Source organism: Poecilia mexicana, unplaced genomic scaffold, assembly GCF_051168715.1.
Source record: "Poecilia mexicana isolate PSO_F unplaced genomic scaffold, ASM5116871v1 scaffold_5, whole genome shotgun sequence".
NCBI classification, from domain to species: domain Eukaryota; kingdom Metazoa; phylum Chordata; class Actinopteri; order Cyprinodontiformes; family Poeciliidae; genus Poecilia; species Poecilia mexicana.
In genome coordinates, this window is record NW_028263374.1 from 13,250,098 (window position 1) to 13,268,473 (window position 18,376).

General features: G+C 39.0%; 1 protein-coding gene across 1 annotated transcript in view; it reads right to left on the reverse strand.

Moving 5' to 3' along the window:
• Positions 1–5,232: 5,232 nt before the first annotated feature.
• Positions 5,233–18,376, reverse strand: part of scn8ab (sodium channel, voltage gated, type VIII, alpha subunit b) — a 45,328-nt gene continuing 32,184 nt past the window's right edge. Inside the window, exons 21-27 of the mRNA XM_088005559.1 lie at positions 14,135–14,257; positions 10,944–11,228; positions 10,804–10,857; positions 10,587–10,724; positions 9,953–10,057; positions 9,598–9,868; positions 5,233–8,933 (exon numbers count right to left, since the gene is read on the reverse strand). Coding sequence (XP_087861685.1) covers positions 7,780–8,933; positions 9,598–9,868; positions 9,953–10,057; positions 10,587–10,724; positions 10,804–10,857; positions 10,944–11,228; positions 14,135–14,257 — 2,130 coding nt within the window. The 3' untranslated portion in view covers positions 5,233–7,779. The remainder of the gene's footprint in view (positions 8,934–9,597; positions 9,869–9,952; positions 10,058–10,586; positions 10,725–10,803; positions 10,858–10,943; positions 11,229–14,134; positions 14,258–18,376) is intronic.

Consider the following 18,376-nt stretch of genomic DNA (forward strand, 5'->3'; position numbering starts at 1 on the left):
GCACATTGATGACTTACCCAGAAGGTTATAAAATAACCCAAAACAACATCAAAATCATCGCCAATCCTCCCTGCCTCAAAGTCAACAATAAAACAGCAACCGGATAAAAACGTCATTCGTGAAATGTCTAAGGCAAAAACAAAAAAAACACTGATGTCCAAAAAGAACAGGTCAGGGATGAAGCTGAGGAGAAATTTAAAGCAGAAATATGTCATAAAACAATAAACCAAAATTCTGAACATATCCTACATTCAGGATCAAAGAGCTGTGTCATACTCTTTGATTCAAAAATGGAAAGAGTATGACACAACTTGAAACCTAAACTGACAGCCTCCTAAGATTGATGAGAGAGTCAGCTAAAAGATGTAACTATACAGTCAGAGATAGACTCATAGGAATGGTTTAGATCCAAGCAGAGGCTTGTACATTAACAAGAAACCAAACTGATCCCAAGACTCAAAATAAATATTGAATTTTCATCGTTTCTTCTTGCATAGAAGAAACAAACCTTTTCAGAAGAGGACGTCAATCACGGAGTCGGTAACATCTATTGATTTGTTGCTTCAGGATTTAGATGCCAAACAGAAAATCCTTCAGGAGAAAACCTGCCATAAGTTTGTGACTTTAAACTCAAACTACCCAGAAAGATCAAGAAGAAGAATGAATCAAAACCATTCTGCAAAAAAGAATGAAGCCAAACGTTACGTAAGAGACTCATCGCACGTTTTGACAAAAAAAAATTGACGGCAGTTCTGGCTTGCAAGGGTGAAAGAATCGGTTAATAAGTTACTTTATCATTTAAAAACAGCATTCACGTTTACTCAAGTTATTGCTGTCAAATATCAAAATGTGTTTGATGATCTGCAACATCAGAAGGGGACAAATACTTCGACACAATACTGCATGTAGGTGTTTTTTAGTGACTTAGTTCCTTGTAGTTCACTAGAGGGCGGTAGAGAGCTGTAAGAAATAACCGGTTTATTATTATATCTGCTTTATTACCGCAGACGTAATAAAGCAGTCTACAGCAGAGTTGCAGTTTGAACAGTTAAGCTGTAGAAATACAAATTAATTAAAAAACTAGTATGGCATATTTTGTCATAATTAATGGAAGTAATGAAAGGCTGTTGAATCAAGACTCAGCAGGAGTTTTTATGTGTGGGGCAGAAGCTGAATTGATCTACAAATATCCCTAGAGGTGGGATAAAATGCGAAATTCAGACGGGACAGGATCTGACTAACTTTGTGATCACATTGTAGAGACTTTAAAAAAATCAATAAATTCATAAAAGTATTTGCTCATTTTTGCTCTGTATTTTGTAATATGTAACATACTGTACATGAAGACAGAAGCCATGCTCCTCTGTTGCACGCAGGGAGAGGCTTTGGTCAGAAAGGAAAATGGCTGTTTTGTGCTTATTTAAAGGAAACCACCTAACCGAGTCAGTTGATCATGACTCAGATTACACCAATTCCCCGAAGAACATCCTCCATCTCTGAATGGCCCCCTTACATAAACACACAGTCTACCTCTGCACTTCTCAGATCTGCTGCCCAGCAGATCTCACCAACGACCCACTTAATCGATGGCCCATACCTCTGTCCTACATTCAGATAGGTTTTTAAAAAGACAGAACCTTACCAAGGACAGAAATAAAACCAGAATGGTTTAGAGTAGATATGCATATAAAGAAAAACAACAGATTTATGCAATTATCAAAGAAATAAATTCATTTTTACGTGACTCTTAATGATGCGGTGTGAGTCGAATCAAACAGCTGGATCATTGGTAAGGGGCAGCTGAAGGTTAAACCCTTAGCAGAGCACTTGCTTTTGACCGCATGAGCCTGTGTTCATTGTTCTCATTTACGTTCCTTCTCCCTGAAGTGGCTGCCTCTCCCTCTGATTTGCTCGCTGTGGGTAAGTAGGTGCTTTACAGTGCACTGTACAGTCTGAGCCTGTTGGGAACATGCTGCTGACTCAGCCCAGGCCACTGCATTCATCTATCTGCACTGCAGTGCTCTCCCGCTCCCTCTCTGCTTACCCCCTTCGCACTGCTCCCTCATTCAGTGCTCCACACAAACACACAACACAAGGTGGGGAGAGACACCCATGCACACACACGTGCGCGCACACGCACACACACACACACACACACACACACGCACACACACCCACGCACACGCACACACACACACACACACACACACACACACACGCGCGCGCGCACACACACACGCACACACACAGACACCTGCCGTTTTAGCGTTGTGATGTGCCTGAACACATAAAGCTGTAGGGCCTTTTCAAAAGGAATCATTCCTCTTCATCTCACACTTTATGTTAAAAGCACAAACTATTAAAAAAAAAAAAAAAAAAAATATATATATATATATATATATATATATATATATATATATATATATATATATATATATATATATATATATATATATATATATATATATATATATATATATATATATATATATATATATATATATATATATCCGTAATTGTTGTGATGTGTAAGGAACTTTTTTTTAGTTTTGGTACACAAGAATCTGAAAAGTGTGGTGTGCAATGCGTTTGCTCCAGCTGTTGCTACATGTTTGTTCCAGTTTCGCCTAGACAGAGTCTGTTAGCCAAAATAGCTCAAGTTCAGTCAGATTGGATGGAGAGCATTTGTGAGCATAAATTTTCAGGTTTTCCCAGAAGATTTGAAATGAATTAAGGTGTGGGCTTTGACTGGACCCTTCATTCCTATTTGTATAGCTCTGACTGTATGGTTACATCTTTTGACTGACTCTCTCATCAATATCCATCATAGCAGGCTGTCAGTTTAGGTTGCAAGTTGTGTCATACTCTTTCCATTTTTGGATGAAAGAGAATGACGCAACTCTTTCATCCTGAACGTAGGGTATGTTCAGAATTTTGGTTTATTGTTTTATGACATATTTCTGCTTTAAACTTCTCTGCAGCTTCATCTCTGACCTGTCTGCGGGGTTCTTTGATCTTCATGATGTTTGCTCTCTAATATTCTCTAACAAACCTCCAAATTCTGGAATTATGTTGAGATTAATTTGAAGTCTTTAATTGCATTGAGTTAAGTGGACTGAATACTTAACTCAATGCAACTGAGAAGTGCAGAGGTAGACTGTGTGTTTATGTAAGGGGGCCATTCAGAGATGGAGGATGTTCTTCGGGGAATTGGTGTAATCTGAGTCATGATCAACTGACTCAATTAGGTGGTTTCCTTTTTGTTAAAAATAAAAAAAACATTATATTCCTTCCACTTCACAATGATGCACTACTGCTTCTCTATCACATAAAATCCCAAAGAAGGAAGATTTTTTACACCCAAAAACGACACGGGCCACACAGATACAGTAACTGGAAGGCTGCTTTATTGTTTGGAAATAGGTTCGTGCTCAAATGAAGACATTCTTTCACCAATTTCTCACTTAATTGTCCCATGTGGTGTGCAACATATACCCTCTTTCTTGACTGTAACAGTGGAAAGAAATGACAGTCAAAAGTTGTTCTTTTTTTTTTCTTTTTAGTTAAGCTATTTTCAAAGAGAAGAAATTCATCTCAGTCATGCTACAAAACAATGGCCTCATATACTGATTGATAAACCAACCTCTGGGAAAAAAAGAAAAAAGAAGAAAAGAAAACAGAAGTGTAAAACAGAAGGCAAGCTGTTGTCTCCCTGGCTGACGAGCCAGCAACACAACAAAACACACACAGAGAGAGAGAGAGCACTTCCTACAAGACTCTACACGATGTTAGTCCAGACAGTCTACGCTATAGGTGGTGAGTTTTCAGTTCGCTTCGAACTCAGCATGTCGTCATGCTCCGCTTTTGATTCGCTCTGAGGGTGATCTTCGTTGCAGGATTTTATTGATAGAAAGCTAAAAAGGCACGTGCCGTTAAGAGATATTGCACCATAAACAAACATTACAGACAGTTAAGACAACTAATCCTTAAATTGTTAGATATACCTTATTAAAAGTGTCAGCAAAAATCAAGGATCGACTCTAAGCTGCAGCAAATGTGTTAAGGTTAAGGGTGGGGGCACATGAAGGGTTAGGGGCTGCAGCAAGCAATTGAAGTGATCTGGTTAAACAGCAGTTGCCTACAAAAAGGCCAAAATGAGGATGCATGTCTGTGGTGTGTGTGCGTGTGCCATTTTGCATCTGTGTACACAAAGTGGGGAAACTATAGGGGCAAGACATCTTCACACACGTACAAAAAAAAGAGAGAGGGGCGTTGTGTGTGTGTGTGTAGGGCTTGGTATGCTGGTAGTGCAATCCTCTCACCAAGGCAGGCTCCACAATTCTCAGCAAGCAGCCAGTACAACATCATGCATTGTAGGCCGATACTTGATACTGGGGAAAGTCCCGGGCAGGCCAGATTTTAGGAAATTCTCTGAGCGTACCACACAAAGAAAGAAGCGGGATCACTTACACTCAGTGGATCTGGTGTCACCTCAATGAGTGGACAGGAGAGTTGAGTTACAGACATGGTTCTAACGTATTTATATATATATATGTATATATATATATATATATATATATATATATATATATATATATATATATATATATATATATATATATATATATATATATATATATATATATATACCTATACACATATATATACATATATATATGTGTGTATAAGTATATGTATGTATAGGTATAAAAGAATATATATATAATATATATGTAACACAGCTCTGAATATGTGCATTTTGATTTATACAGCTTTACACACAATTTTCTGTTTTTTTTAATAGATTATTTTCACTTATTTCCCTCTTTATTATGAAAAGTGACACAAAAAAAATCTACACCTTTTAACAATGCATCACAGCCTAACAAGAGTGACAAAGGGGCATCAGCTGGAAGCCATTCTATTTATGGTTATTTGTATTTAGAGTTAAAACTAATAGCTGTAGTTTTTTTCTTTACGGTAATCCTGTATTTACAAAAATAATTTTTAAAAAAGCAACAACAAAAAAACAAAAAGAAACTACACATGCGCTTAAAATGATATATTACATTATCTATAGTTCATTAAAAAAAGATAGCTTTTGCAGTTTGTGCCCTAAAGAGCATTATTTATGAATTTGTGTATTTATTTATGGCAAAGTCGATTTTTAAAATTTTTTTCCCCCCCATCAGAAAAATCTTGGAGATGTTGGAGAAAATGCACGGTGATAGCTTTATGCTTGTCATTCAGATTTTTATTTGGTTCAAGTTGACACCCACACTGGTTCTGGAGATCTCATGCAGCAGCTGGAGCATGGGAAATAACGGATGAGGGGGGGGCGGGGCTTATTCACAAACAGGGAAGTGACATCGCTGCACAGCAGGAAGTGCAAATGCTCCGGGTTGTGGTGCTCAGGTTCACAGTACCATAAGAAGAAATGCATCCGGTGCTCTGTCGGTTATTTGGTATGGTTTTCTTTTGACAGGTAAGCGACATGAAGGAAAATGGAAAATGAGAAGCTCAAAACTCCTGCTTACATTTGGGGCTTTTCCACTTCTACCTCTGTGCTGCTAAAAACCCAACAAATCCCAACTCACTCTTGTGACATCTCCTCTTGTGACCTATGTTTTACAATCGGGGTGAATTTTTTATTTTTATTTTTTGTATTCAATTATTTCAATCCACACTGAAATGGCCCCAAACATAAATACACCACTGGTTATAAGCGGGTCATGCCGCCTGGTCACTGTGGCGCCTCTAGCCTTTTGTTGGCAAAGCATCTGACGCAGGAAGCGCTAAAATAACTCCCCCCCCACCCGACCGAGGCGGCTGTCGGACTGAGACGGCCAAGAGTCACTGTCCCCCAAGAGTGGCACAACACAGAAACGATTAAACATGATTTTACATATAATGATACTCCCGCCACATTCAATTGCATTTTGTTGCAGAGCTCTTAATAATACATCTATTATATCTCCTGAGAAAAAGGGAAGGATTTTTCAAGCATTGCATACATTTCTAGGGTCTCTCTGTCTGATAACGACAGCAGATGAAAAAAAAAAAAAACCAGAATGGGCAGTCCCACTCCGTCGGTAAAGGACAACAAGGGATTACAAGGCAGATCTCTTTGGCTTCTCCACACACAATGTTCTCATCACCCATTCATGAGTTTACATCGCTCACTTTGAACACCCCAAACATACCTTTCAGCACAAAACAACAGCTTTCCTCTCGGCTTGACGCGGTTTATAAAACTGTAATATAAGCCTCAACGCCCTCTGAAACATCAGCATTACACCAGGGAAGAAAACAAACATTTACATTAGCGAATAAAACCGTTTAAAACGAAACTCCAAACTCTTCCGAGCCCTTTTTATAAAGGTTAGAGAAAAAAAAAAAAAAAAAAAAACAAGAATCGCAAAAGGGTTTGCCAAAACAGCGGACAGTCAGACTCCTGCTCGCGTTAAAGTAAAAAGGCAGATGATGCGAAACATTAGACAGGAGCATACAAATGATAAACATACGCTTTTCAAGCTTCCTTAAAACATTCCAGTCCAAACGAAACATTTCAGTCCATTGATCCACTCGGACGTCTTTTTCTTCGTCTTACACACCCAAAATCTTCCGAGCAGCAAAGAAAGTGCTTGCATTTCACACATTGAGGTGGTGTTTTATTCTACTGTTTATAGATTAAACATCTGAAATGTGTCAAATGATGAAATCAGTTTTAGCCGATCAACCCACATACCGCTTGTTTTTGTTGAAGAAATTACCTCCAAAACTCTTAAAATTTTGACCAAAGGAAACGCCTCGATCGTACGGATCATCAAGCCGCCGGTGAAGTCTGCGTATTAGTGTCTTGTGGACTATGATAATTCATGCAAGATTTCTGATCAAAACATGCCTTCATGCAAGTCATTTCTATGCATTGAACAAGCACAATTATTTATGTATTTGTCTGGAAATCTTTCTGAGTAAATGGAAGCCCTTGGCCCCGAGTTGAACCCCTGTTAATAAACAGACCCTTTAACCAATTTGGTGCAAAAAGCCCATGTAAAATAAAGCATTTTTGTATGTGGGTGTAACAAAGACAATGTGAGTAGTTGACCGACATGGGCAAACTGTTTGAATATTGTTCTTTTTTTTCTTTTTCTTTTTTTTTTTCTTCTTTTTTTTGTTGGTTTGTTTCCCGGTTTGCATTTTTTGCTGCTCAAAAAGACAAAAAAAAAATTCTAGTTTTAATAAAACAAGAGAAAATACTTTAGACTCTCAGTTTGTCTTTCTCTCACTCACCAGTCATCCCTCTGTTTGCTCATAGAGTGAGTCTGTCGCTTGTGTCTCTACACACTGACACAGAACCACTTTGACTGCTGAAAGACCGAGCAGCTTCCTTGTCATCTGCAGCCACACGGCGCTGGATTCCCGTTTTTGCCTTCCAGCCTCTTGGTGTAGAGTTACTTGGTGGAAAAACGTTGGATTTTCCCCCTCTTCTGTCTTCCTTTCCCCTTTTCATTAGGATCGGTTGTGTTGATATAAGAGTGCCACACAGAATGCTGATTATGTTTGGTTTGACTAAAGTTCAGTCGTTTCTCGCCCCGCTCCGCATCCGTATAGGAATGAAGTCTGTAAACAAAATTATTGAGGACTATTTTTTTTTCTGACTTGCAAATGAAATAATCTGTACATCTGTGTGGGTGAGTTTTCTCTCACTCTGCTTGAAGTTACATTAGTTAAATCTGTACTGTTATTAATGTGGTTATTCGTCACCCCTTCCCCAGCCTAACACTGAGACTCCCTGATGTCTTTTTGGTTTCTGCCCCTCTCTTTCCTCTCTCCCCTGCCCTCGTTGTTGTCGTCCTGCTTCTCCTTCTCAGGTTTGGTCACACTGTCATAAGAAGGCAGGGAGGCAGTGGATGGAGTGCCCTCCTTCTTTTCTTGCTCCTGGTTCTCGGCTTTGTTGTTGGCCGGTTTGCGCTTGCACACAAATCCCCGCCGGGCCAGGTGGGAGCGGTAGGCCCGCTGGATGATCCTCGCAGACACGTCCTCCTGCTTTCGCCTCAGAGTGGTGGTAATCGGCTCATAGGAGACTTTAGAGGGATTGGCAGCCACAAAGCGCTCCTCCATTTGTTGCCTGAGCATGTCCAGCTCCCCGCTGTCGCCCAGCACTCGCTTGGTAAAGGCAAACAGGATGTCCAGGCAGTGGATGCGGTCTCCACTCACCATAGGCATGTCCATAGCAATCAGCTCAATGGTGTTGGGCTTGGGGACACGCAGCGGGTGCTCAAGCGCGTCGGCAAAGTCAGAAAGCTTGGCATACGTAATGAACTGGGAGGCATCAGGGTCAAATTTCTCCCAAATTTCATAAAAGGTCTCAAAGTCGTCCTCACTGAGTGGGTCTGCGCTTTCCTCCGTGGCCACACTAAAGTTCTCCAGGATGATGGCAATGTACATGTTGACCACAATTAGGAAAGAAATGATGATGTACATGACAAAGAAGAAGATGCCCACGGACGGGTTGCCACAGTCTCCGGTTGCGGGTGTGCCGGCGTTCTCTAAAAGCGGGTCGCAGTCCGGCGGGTAGTTGAGGATGGGCAGCAGAAGGCCGTCCCAACCTGCCGACGTGGTGATCATGAACAGGATGATCATGCTGTTTCCAAACGTCTCAAAGTTGTACATGTCGTCGATGCCGGCCCCGTGTTTCACGTAGCCGAAGTTGGACATGCCAAAGATGGAGAAGATGAACATGACCAGGAAGAGCAGGAGGCCGATGTTGAACAAGGCGGGGAGCGACATCATGAGGGCGAACAGCAGAGTTCTGATTCCTTTGGCGCCCTTGATGAGACGCAGGATCCTGCCGATACGAGCCAGACGGATCACCCTGAAGAGTGTCGGCGACACAAAGTACTTCTCGATCAGGTCAGCCAGAAACATACCTGAGGTTACAAGGAAGAGACCAAACACGCTTGGTTAAAGTGTCACAATTTTTACAAAACATGTTAATTCAGAGAGAAATTTCACAAAGACGACAATGCACTGTTTTTAGGCAGTCTTCTGTATTTCACCTCCATTTTTTGTTTATGTAGTGCTATTTATTGAATTTATTTACTCACTACCTTAATTATTACTTACCTAAATATGTATACACCATAGCATGCATGTGTTTGGTATCTTAGGAGAAACATTTATTTTACTGTAAACACCAGAGAGAGCTAGATTTGTTCTTGCTCTTTATGTGCTAAAGACACATTAGGCTCAAAATCAAACCATGTCAACTAAAAACTGCAAAACTCCTTTCAGAAATGATGAGTTTTCTTCATATTCAAATAAATCCTTCAGTTCTAGTTGTGAAAGCTGCAAACCCAGTTTTGTCTTTGTCTTTATCCATCTTTTTTTTAAATTACCAGATTAATTAAAATTCTGGCTACAGATGTAAAGAAGTTAAATAATTATGATAAAAAAACTCAAGTTGCTTAAGTTCCTATTTATCACTGTCTATAAACTGCCTTTTTAGCCCATTTGAATGGGTAGTGTTTAGGCTACACTCAAGCAAACTCTTGGTTTTCCTTCATTCACACAAAGCATTTCCTGAATACTTGCCCACAATGGAGAGGATGACCACCACCACGTCGAAGATATTCCAGCCATTGGTGAAGTAATAGTGGCGCAGCGCAAACAGCTTGAGGAGGAACTCGCCGGTGAAAACCACGATGAACACGAAGTTGACCCAGTAAAGCACGACCTCCGTTTCTTCTGACTGATCGTCGGTCTCCACCATCATGGTGACCATGTTGAGGCAGATGAGGATCATGATGGAAATGTCAAACACCTGCTGTGTCACAAAGTCAAACACCATTCCTTGGATTTGGTTCTGTAGAAAACGGAGAGAAGAAAAATGATTATTTCTGGAGGAAGTATGAATTTGTTTGCAGGTGACAAGAGCAGCAATGTCTACCTGAGGCCTTGGTATTGGTTTCTGTGGTTTCTTTGACCCGAGTTTTTTCATTGCATTGTAGTATTTCTTTTGCTCTTCTGTCATGAAGATATCCTGACCTCCAAAGTAAAGGGGACAAAAACAGTTTGGTTACAATCTGCAGAGGCCTAAGCTACTTATTCAAGAATTACATTGAAACGTGTTGACAGAAAAAGTGGCCAAAGAACAACATGACTGATAGTTTACACGATTAGGAGAAACTGCTTGGTAAATATCAGCCACACTCCACTTTAGGAGAGGATTAATTTTAACATCTGTTATATCTCTGCCTCATAAAAAAAACCGCAACACAATAAGTAACTTTTTTCACTTGTTCCCCTTTTGCATCAAAAGTGTCACTTGGTTTCAGCGGATGGTATTTTTTTCCCATGCACGCTATATGACACAAAAGTTTTTAGAAGAGCCAACATCTATACAGTGATTAGTGTCAGATTATGCTACTACAGCGTTTGTAATTATAATAATGTTTTTTGCACATCTCTACCATGGATGCCAGCTGCAGATCTTCTCTATAAGGCAGTACTCCTCCCTAATTCACACACACTGGTCTCTGACGGAGTGGTGTGTAAAGAAAGATAAAGAAAACAGTTCTTATCTTTTTCTTCTGTTGATTGAAATTATCGATGATGACACCAATGAAGAGATTCAGGGTGAAGAAGGAGCCAAAGATGATGAATATGACAAAGTAGATGTACATGTAGAGGTTGTCCTCATAGATAGGCTGGTCTTCCACCTGTGAGATGGCAAAAGCACATCGAAGTTATTCTAAACCGTGAAGTGGAGGACAAACAGTTAGAGCTGCAGAAGCGTACCTTTCTGGAATCTATTGCTGCATACATAATGTCCATCCAACCTTTAAAGGTTGCCTGTGAAACAGGTGGACAACAAGAGGTCAGATTTAAAATTTGCAAGAGGGAAAAAAAAGTTTCCCCAAATAGAAAAGCTTTCTTACCACTTGCAAAAGTGCAAGATATCCTGCACCCACGTTGTCAAAATTGATCTTCACGTTTTTCCACCTGACTTCAGTGTGATTACTGTTAATCAGCTCAAAGCACTGGGTTTTATTGTTGACGTCATCTGGCAGAAAGTACTCTTCAGCCGTCTCGTTGAAGCAGTAGTAGTATTTCCCGGCAAACAGGTTAACACCCATGATGCTGAAGATGAGCCAGAAGATGAGGCACACAAGCAGCACGTTCATGATGGAGGGTATGGCGCCCACCAAGGCGTTCACCACAACCTGCAGAGAGCCGTGAGGAAACAAAACTGTGGACCGACAGTCGCACTGCAGCTGCACATCAACATCAACACACACAGAGAAATGCACACTCTCTTCTCACACAAGAGGTGTTTTGGTGATTGCTAAACCCTTTCGTGATGCACTGATAGGGAGTGTAACAATACTGAGCGGGACAACACGCAATACTGGAGCCAAGTTTTAACTCGCAGTAAAAATTAAACGAAAAGAGAAGAAGCGTTTTCAGACATCTTCTGCGTCACAAAACAAATGCAAAACGTAATTGTGACTGAAATAAATGTAAACAGATGTGAAATGAAAGAGTTAGGGAAAGCATGAATAAGATAAAATTACGTAAAGCAACAATAATTCTACAAAATGCACAAATTATTATTATTAACAAGAATATAAGTAAAGCAAAAGGAATATAGAAAGCATAAATGTGAAATAAATATTTCTAAAACATTTATGAAAAAGCATAAATAAAAATGTGAAAACAGATAACCGCATGTAGAAAAAAAACATATCTGTTAACTAAGAAACAGCAAAAATGAGTTTCGGACTGGATTTCACATGTGACACATTAACTTTGATGTAAAGTTAAACATGACATTTTGAAGGCTTGCCGTCTCCTAGCATCTGTTTAAAGGGTGTGAAACTTTTGACAAGTTTGTCTTTAACTGCAATTTGATTTATTAAATTGTTTTTACACTAGATCAAAAGCTTCTGACGGACGTTTTGTGCCATATCGTTTTGTTACACTCCTCCGAACCAATTTCAAATGCTCTATGTTGATGTTTAAATATATGTACGAAAGACTAATTGGGTGTGTAAGTATAATCTCTAACAGTCCCAATGGAATATATGCCAAGATAATTTGACAAATTAAATCATCATCTCGTGTGAAAAGGAACAAATCTATAAAAATAGCAGGAAGGGATTGAAGCCTTCACAGGTGAATACATGAATGTGCATTTCTACATACAGAGGTGCCATGAATACGAAAAGCCAAACAAACCAAAACTATAAACATATAACTTTTTTTTCCCCTCTTTTTGCATTTTTTTTTTTCTTCAGCCCAATATCATATTAAAAGAGTCAAAGCACTGTTAATATAATAGCAAAAGTGTGATGATGAAAACCATAGTGATGAGAAATCACTGAAGAGTGATAAGCAAAGATGGCAGGGGAAGGGAGGGGGGGTATGCAACCAGAAGTTTGTTGATCTTCCAGTGTGACAATGCCAAAGCCAAACTGTGATAAGATCAGGTAACAGGACACCTCAGGCAGAGCAAAAGTCAGGATGCTGAGCCCAGACACGGGCAGGACTTTTTGTATTCTGCCAGACAACAACCAGAGGCTGATCGGAGCCATCACACAAATCAAGTGCCGCTCAAAAGTGACGATAGTTATAACAGGAGACGAAAGTTTTAGATTTCCTAATAACATGAGGTGATACTGTAAAACTCACCAAAGATTTTAATATGGAGTCACCTGAGATATAATTCATCCTTCTAATGCTTTTCATAATTCACCACATGACAACCACAAAACACGTCTTTTGTTGGGATTTTATGTGATAGACCAACACAAAGTAGAGCAAAGTATGTTAACTTGCAGCTCTGGAAAAAATTTAGAGGCCACTTGAGATGGCCAATTTCTCTGATTTTACTTCCTTTTGTCGGCAAATGTTTGAGTAAAATCAACATTGTTCTTTTATTCTATGAACTGACAACATACCTCTGAAATTACAAGCAAATTTTTTTTTTTATTTATATGCAGAAAATGAGAATTGGTCAAAAATAATTAAAAAAGATGCAGAGCTGTCAGACCTCAAATAATGCAAAGAACAAAAGTTCATGTTTATTTGGAAACAACAATATTAATGTTTTAACTCAGGAAGAGTTCAGAAACGAACAGTTGGTGGAAAAACCAGGAGGTTTTCAATGCAGTGGGCTCTTCATTTTTTTTCAAGAGCTGTATTTACAAATAGAAATCTGAAAAGTGTGGCAGGAATTTGTATTTGTTCCCCACTAAATCAATAAATGGTACAAAAACACACCAAACACAGACAGGCCTTTTCCGTCCAATCAGAGTATCCGTTGGATGAAAAATTACCAATCAAATCAAAATAAGGAATTCCAGCATGGTAGCATATGTATTTCAGACAATACTGCTATATATTGTTTTAAAGAGGCTTCTATGAAATAGATGTTGCACTGTATTTTCTTTAGGGATATCACAGCAGATGGGTCTGAAAACAAATGCACACCACACTTCAGACAAACTGATCTTCTATCCATGTTATTACTACTTTGGTTTGGTCTATCCCATAAAATTATAACGAAACAAATCACAAGTTTCTGGTTGTAAGGTGAAAAAAGCTGAAACAACACGAACACTTTGAGGGGCATTGTGACTTAATTTGTCTGAGTACTTTAGGAAGACCACCAACTGGTAGCAGATTGTGTTTATTTCATCTTGAATTTGAATTTAAGGTTTTGATGCGACAGTTCACGCCAGCCTCTAGTTGTTTCTCAGCTAGCACCAATCAGAGCTGACTTTTTTGTTTTTTTATTTTGCTGCATCATTCAGGTAGGTCAGAGCAAGATATCTTTAGAGTGGGTCATATTTTCTACAAATACTTAATCACTAGGAGCTTTAACAGAACGCTAAATTTATCATATATGAAATGAAATATGATAAATCAAATCAGATGTATTAAACCATCTGAGATGATCTTAATCCATGCAAAAAAGCTTCTTGCCTATTAAAAGGGTTACTGCAAAAATTCCCCTTATAGATTTTCAAGGTTTTTTTTTTTTTTTTTTGCCATTTCTAGCATGCGTTGATGCTTTTTGTTAAATCGGCATGCAAAAGGAGCAGCTGCCTGGAGTCTTAGGTCTTACCCTCATCCCTTCAAAACGTGACAGGGCCCTGAGGGGTCTCAAGGCCCTCAGTGTCCTGAGTGATTTAATCGGGCCTAGATCGGAGAAGCCCAAAGCATTAGCTATAAGGCTGACTATAGACACCTACACAGATAGGGACAGAAGGAGAAGGAAAGACAGAGGCAGAAGAAGAAGAAGAAAGTCGCCACACAGTTAGAAGGGATATAGAGAGAAAGTTGGCCCTAAATCAACTGTAAGGATGGCTAAATGATTATATACAGAGTACAAAAATAACTCCTTCATGTGTAGGAATACTTCTACAACATAAAGGTCCAAACAGTAAAAAGGAAATGGTCAGTAATGTTTACCCAGAGTTTGTTTTTTCCCCCCTTGTTTAAAACCTCATGTTTGTGTTTGGTTTAGTTTTGGCAAGCCAGTCTAGCGTGACAACCAGCTTAACAGCACAGTGAGCACACCTGGAAAGAAACTTGTGGTTGACACAGTGAGAGGAAGAGAAGAGAGTCCAACAAAGGGACAAAATCGGAGGAGAGATGTGTTCACGAAACACTCAAAATCAATGTGACACGATAATATAACACACAGTACACAGTACAAAAACAGTACCAACACCAGCGGGCATTTCACTCAAAGAAGGGAGAGAGAGAGAAAGAGAGAGAGAGAGAGAGAACGCAGGAGGTTGAGGACAACTTTCAGGGTTAGAAGAGAGAGGGTAACCTGTGAAAGTAGGATCCCCACCACAGCACACAAACCTTACCCTGGACCCCCAAACACCGACCTCTCTGTCCCCCTTCTGAGGTGCACAATGTCTCTCTTAGCTTAAAGAGAGACAAAGTTATTGGAACCTGCTGTGAGAGAGAGGACAGGTCAGTGTCAGGGCAAAGGACCGAGTCGTATTTACAGGATGTGACGTAACTAGTAATGCATCAGCTTTGTATAATTACAGTCACCTTCATAAAGTGCAGCAGCCACAATGACTGGTCATTCTCTTGTTTTGCGCCCCTCTTAAGGTTTTTGTTGTTGAATCAATGTGTTTGCCTACTAGACTCAAATTTTAACCTGAACTTATAGCTTATAGACGTAGGTACAGCCAGTGCTGTGCATAAACACATTAAAACGACGCGTTCATGTGACGGACCTCGCATTTGAGAACTCATAATTTTACTTTCAGTTTCTTTGGTCAAGAAATAAATTGTCTTTTTTGTGAACATGAAAACCCTCATCTGTCTATCAAAAGCAAAATGGATCAAACTCTTAATTACTACAAAATAAACTTTGCTAAATTTAATATATAGACAACCCATTCTCTCTGTGTCTCTCTCTCTTCTGAGTACTCTTTTGAATATATATTTCACCCAAATTTAGTCATTTGTGATGAAGAATGTGCTATTTATTGCAAGTCCTACTGTAGTTTCCTATATTATTACATATTCAACACAAGAAGTAAAGAAGATTGCTGCACTTGGCTGATTATTTCTTTGTTGCAGCAATCCCTCACAGCAATAAAGATATTACTTGTTTGTTAGAGTTGTGTGCGTGGACTGCGCCCATGACAAAATTTACCCGATCCTCTTTGCCGATGCCAGACACCTTATTCTGGTGCCAACACACGCTTATTGTTGGTTTTCAGATGCCTGCAGGTTGAAGACATATAGGTAATTTTAACAGTTCATTTGTTAAATGAGGTTTCAGTAGTGGGAGGGAGAACCATACAACCACAACACCCCGTCACCCAGTCCCCGTTATGTTTGTCCGGTGGGAATCCCGTCCCCTGCTGTGGGATCAGATTACAGTCTTTAATCTGGATTTGTCACAAACAGACAATCAAAGATATTAAAAGCCGACTCATAGTAGAGTGCAACTTTGGATTTACCCTTGAACAGAAATACAAAGAAGTATGAAAAATGAGTAGGGAACATTTCCGTCTTTTGGCAGGGAAGGACACACAGGTTGTATTGGTAATTTCTTCCTCTTGAGTTAGATTTACTAATCTGGGACAAAAAAAAAAAACCCAGACACAACCCAAACTGGCATTCAGACATTGGCATTAAAAACTGAACAAAACAACAAAAAGACACAGAACAAAAATCAACTGGACTGCAAACAATGAACTACAATTACTAACAGATACTTGGCAGCTGGTTCAAGTTGTGCACATTTCTAGGTTATCTGTATTCCAGTCAAAGTAAAATTAAGCACACCTTCTTTTTTTAGGGTTTTTCAGGGTTTGCTTAGTATTCCTGGGACTTTCACTTTTGTTTCATAATAGATGACATGAATAAATATGTGGTGTGTGGTTTTGTGCAGCTGACGTAAGATTTCAGCAACTGTAAAATCGGGTGAAGACCAGGTCATTTATACGTTAAAACCCTAGAACTGAAAGAAGGTGTACTTTTTTAACAGTGAGAAGTTATTAGAACAATAAAACAAGCATACTTAAATCTGAGGAAAGAGAGATTGCGTTAGGGGTCCCCCAAGGCTCCGTCTTTGGGCCCTCTCAGCTAAGATTATGAAGTACAATAACATCTCCTACAATATATTTGAGAATAACCAACAATTTCATATTTCTGTGCAGCAGCAGTTATTTAATATTTGTGTCTGTAAAATTAATATACTGAACTTATTTATTATATTAATTAATATTCTATGTTTACCTATAGTTCACTTTGCTGTGAGGTGTAGGTGAGTCCTTCAGCAATGTCAGTAGATATCTGGACTCAAAAAAGTCTCATATTAGCTCAAATCATAAGTTTTCTTCATTTTTGCACTGACAGATTTGCCAGTGAGCAACAGTGAAAGTTTGGGTATTTCGTAAACAAGGACAATATAAAAGTAAATAAAGGTTAAAAACAATATCCAGCTCTACAAACTGCTTCAGTGAATTAAAAAATGGTCTGGAGTCTCTCTCTCTCTCTCTGTCCATCCTCTCTTTTCTCTGTGCCTCACCTTAAACCTGACATCCAACACTGTCACACATCCAAATATATAACACAACATAACAATCTGACAGCCATCAAGAAAAAAAAGAGTTTTACAGTTAAGATCTGTAGTTCAGCAAACAGAGGATGAATTTGGACCTTGACTAAAATGAAAAGGTTCATCAGAAGGGTTAGAAATAAAACATAAGAACTTAAAATTGGGGATGAAACTTATTTCTTTAAACAAAGAAATCCTAACCTGAGTACCTCAATACTAATTAAAGTTATTAATTATAATCTAGCATTATGTTCAAGACCACTGAAATGCAGCATTGCTACAAATTTGTTGCTTTCAGAAAAATTGAAAAACCATTTCTTCCGTTTTGTCCTGGTAGATTTTCACCCACACAACTGCATCTGAACAGAGAAGGATCAAATATCGTACAGCGATGTTTGTCAAACATTTGTGCTGATATCTCTAAAGCTGGATTTTATGAGGCTGATCGGAGTGGGTTTGTCTTGTTCTGAGCTAAATTTATTTACGTCTTACTTAGTAGGGAAGAAACATTTTGTGGAACAAACAAAGATGACACGGGGTACCACAAGGTGCAATTCTTGGGCTACTTTAGTTCAACGTAGAACAACAAGTTCCTGTAGACTCGAAACATGTTGCTTTATTCAGCTTCATCAGACTTTTTAATGTTGATTATTAATTTTTTTTAAACTGATGGGGAAAAAATTATGAACAACAATGAAAAACAAGACATTCAAAATCAAAGTTATTACTAAAATCATTTAATAACCTTAGATGTGTTTTGAAATATTTATTGCCAATAAGTTCTGGTGCACAGCAAATTCAGAAGTGTCAGATTTCCAGTGGAACTGTTGTATGTTAAAAATACAGTGTTGATTCAACAACATGAGTGTTAGTGAGTGTTAGTTTCCCTAACACTCACTAAAGAGTCCCAAAGAGTTAAACAAAGAGCAATTCAGTCCAGTGTTGATTTCTAAATTAACACCAACAGTCTAACTCAACACTCAGTCTGCTGTTGATTTAGAAATCAACATCAGACAGTTCCTCCCACAATTGTAACATATTTGTGACATCACATCAGGGAAGGAGCAACAGGTAGGATAGGGGATGCAGCAGGTCCCCAGCCTGGACCTACAGGGGACCTCGTGGGAGGTAGAACATGACTTCAGGAATCCAAATTGTCTTTAAAACATCTGATGAGAACTGCAAAGGAAAGACCTCTTCTGTTGAAATCTGAAAATCCACAGCATACCCTGCCAGTAGTATTTCAAAACTCAGATTTCTATGTTAATT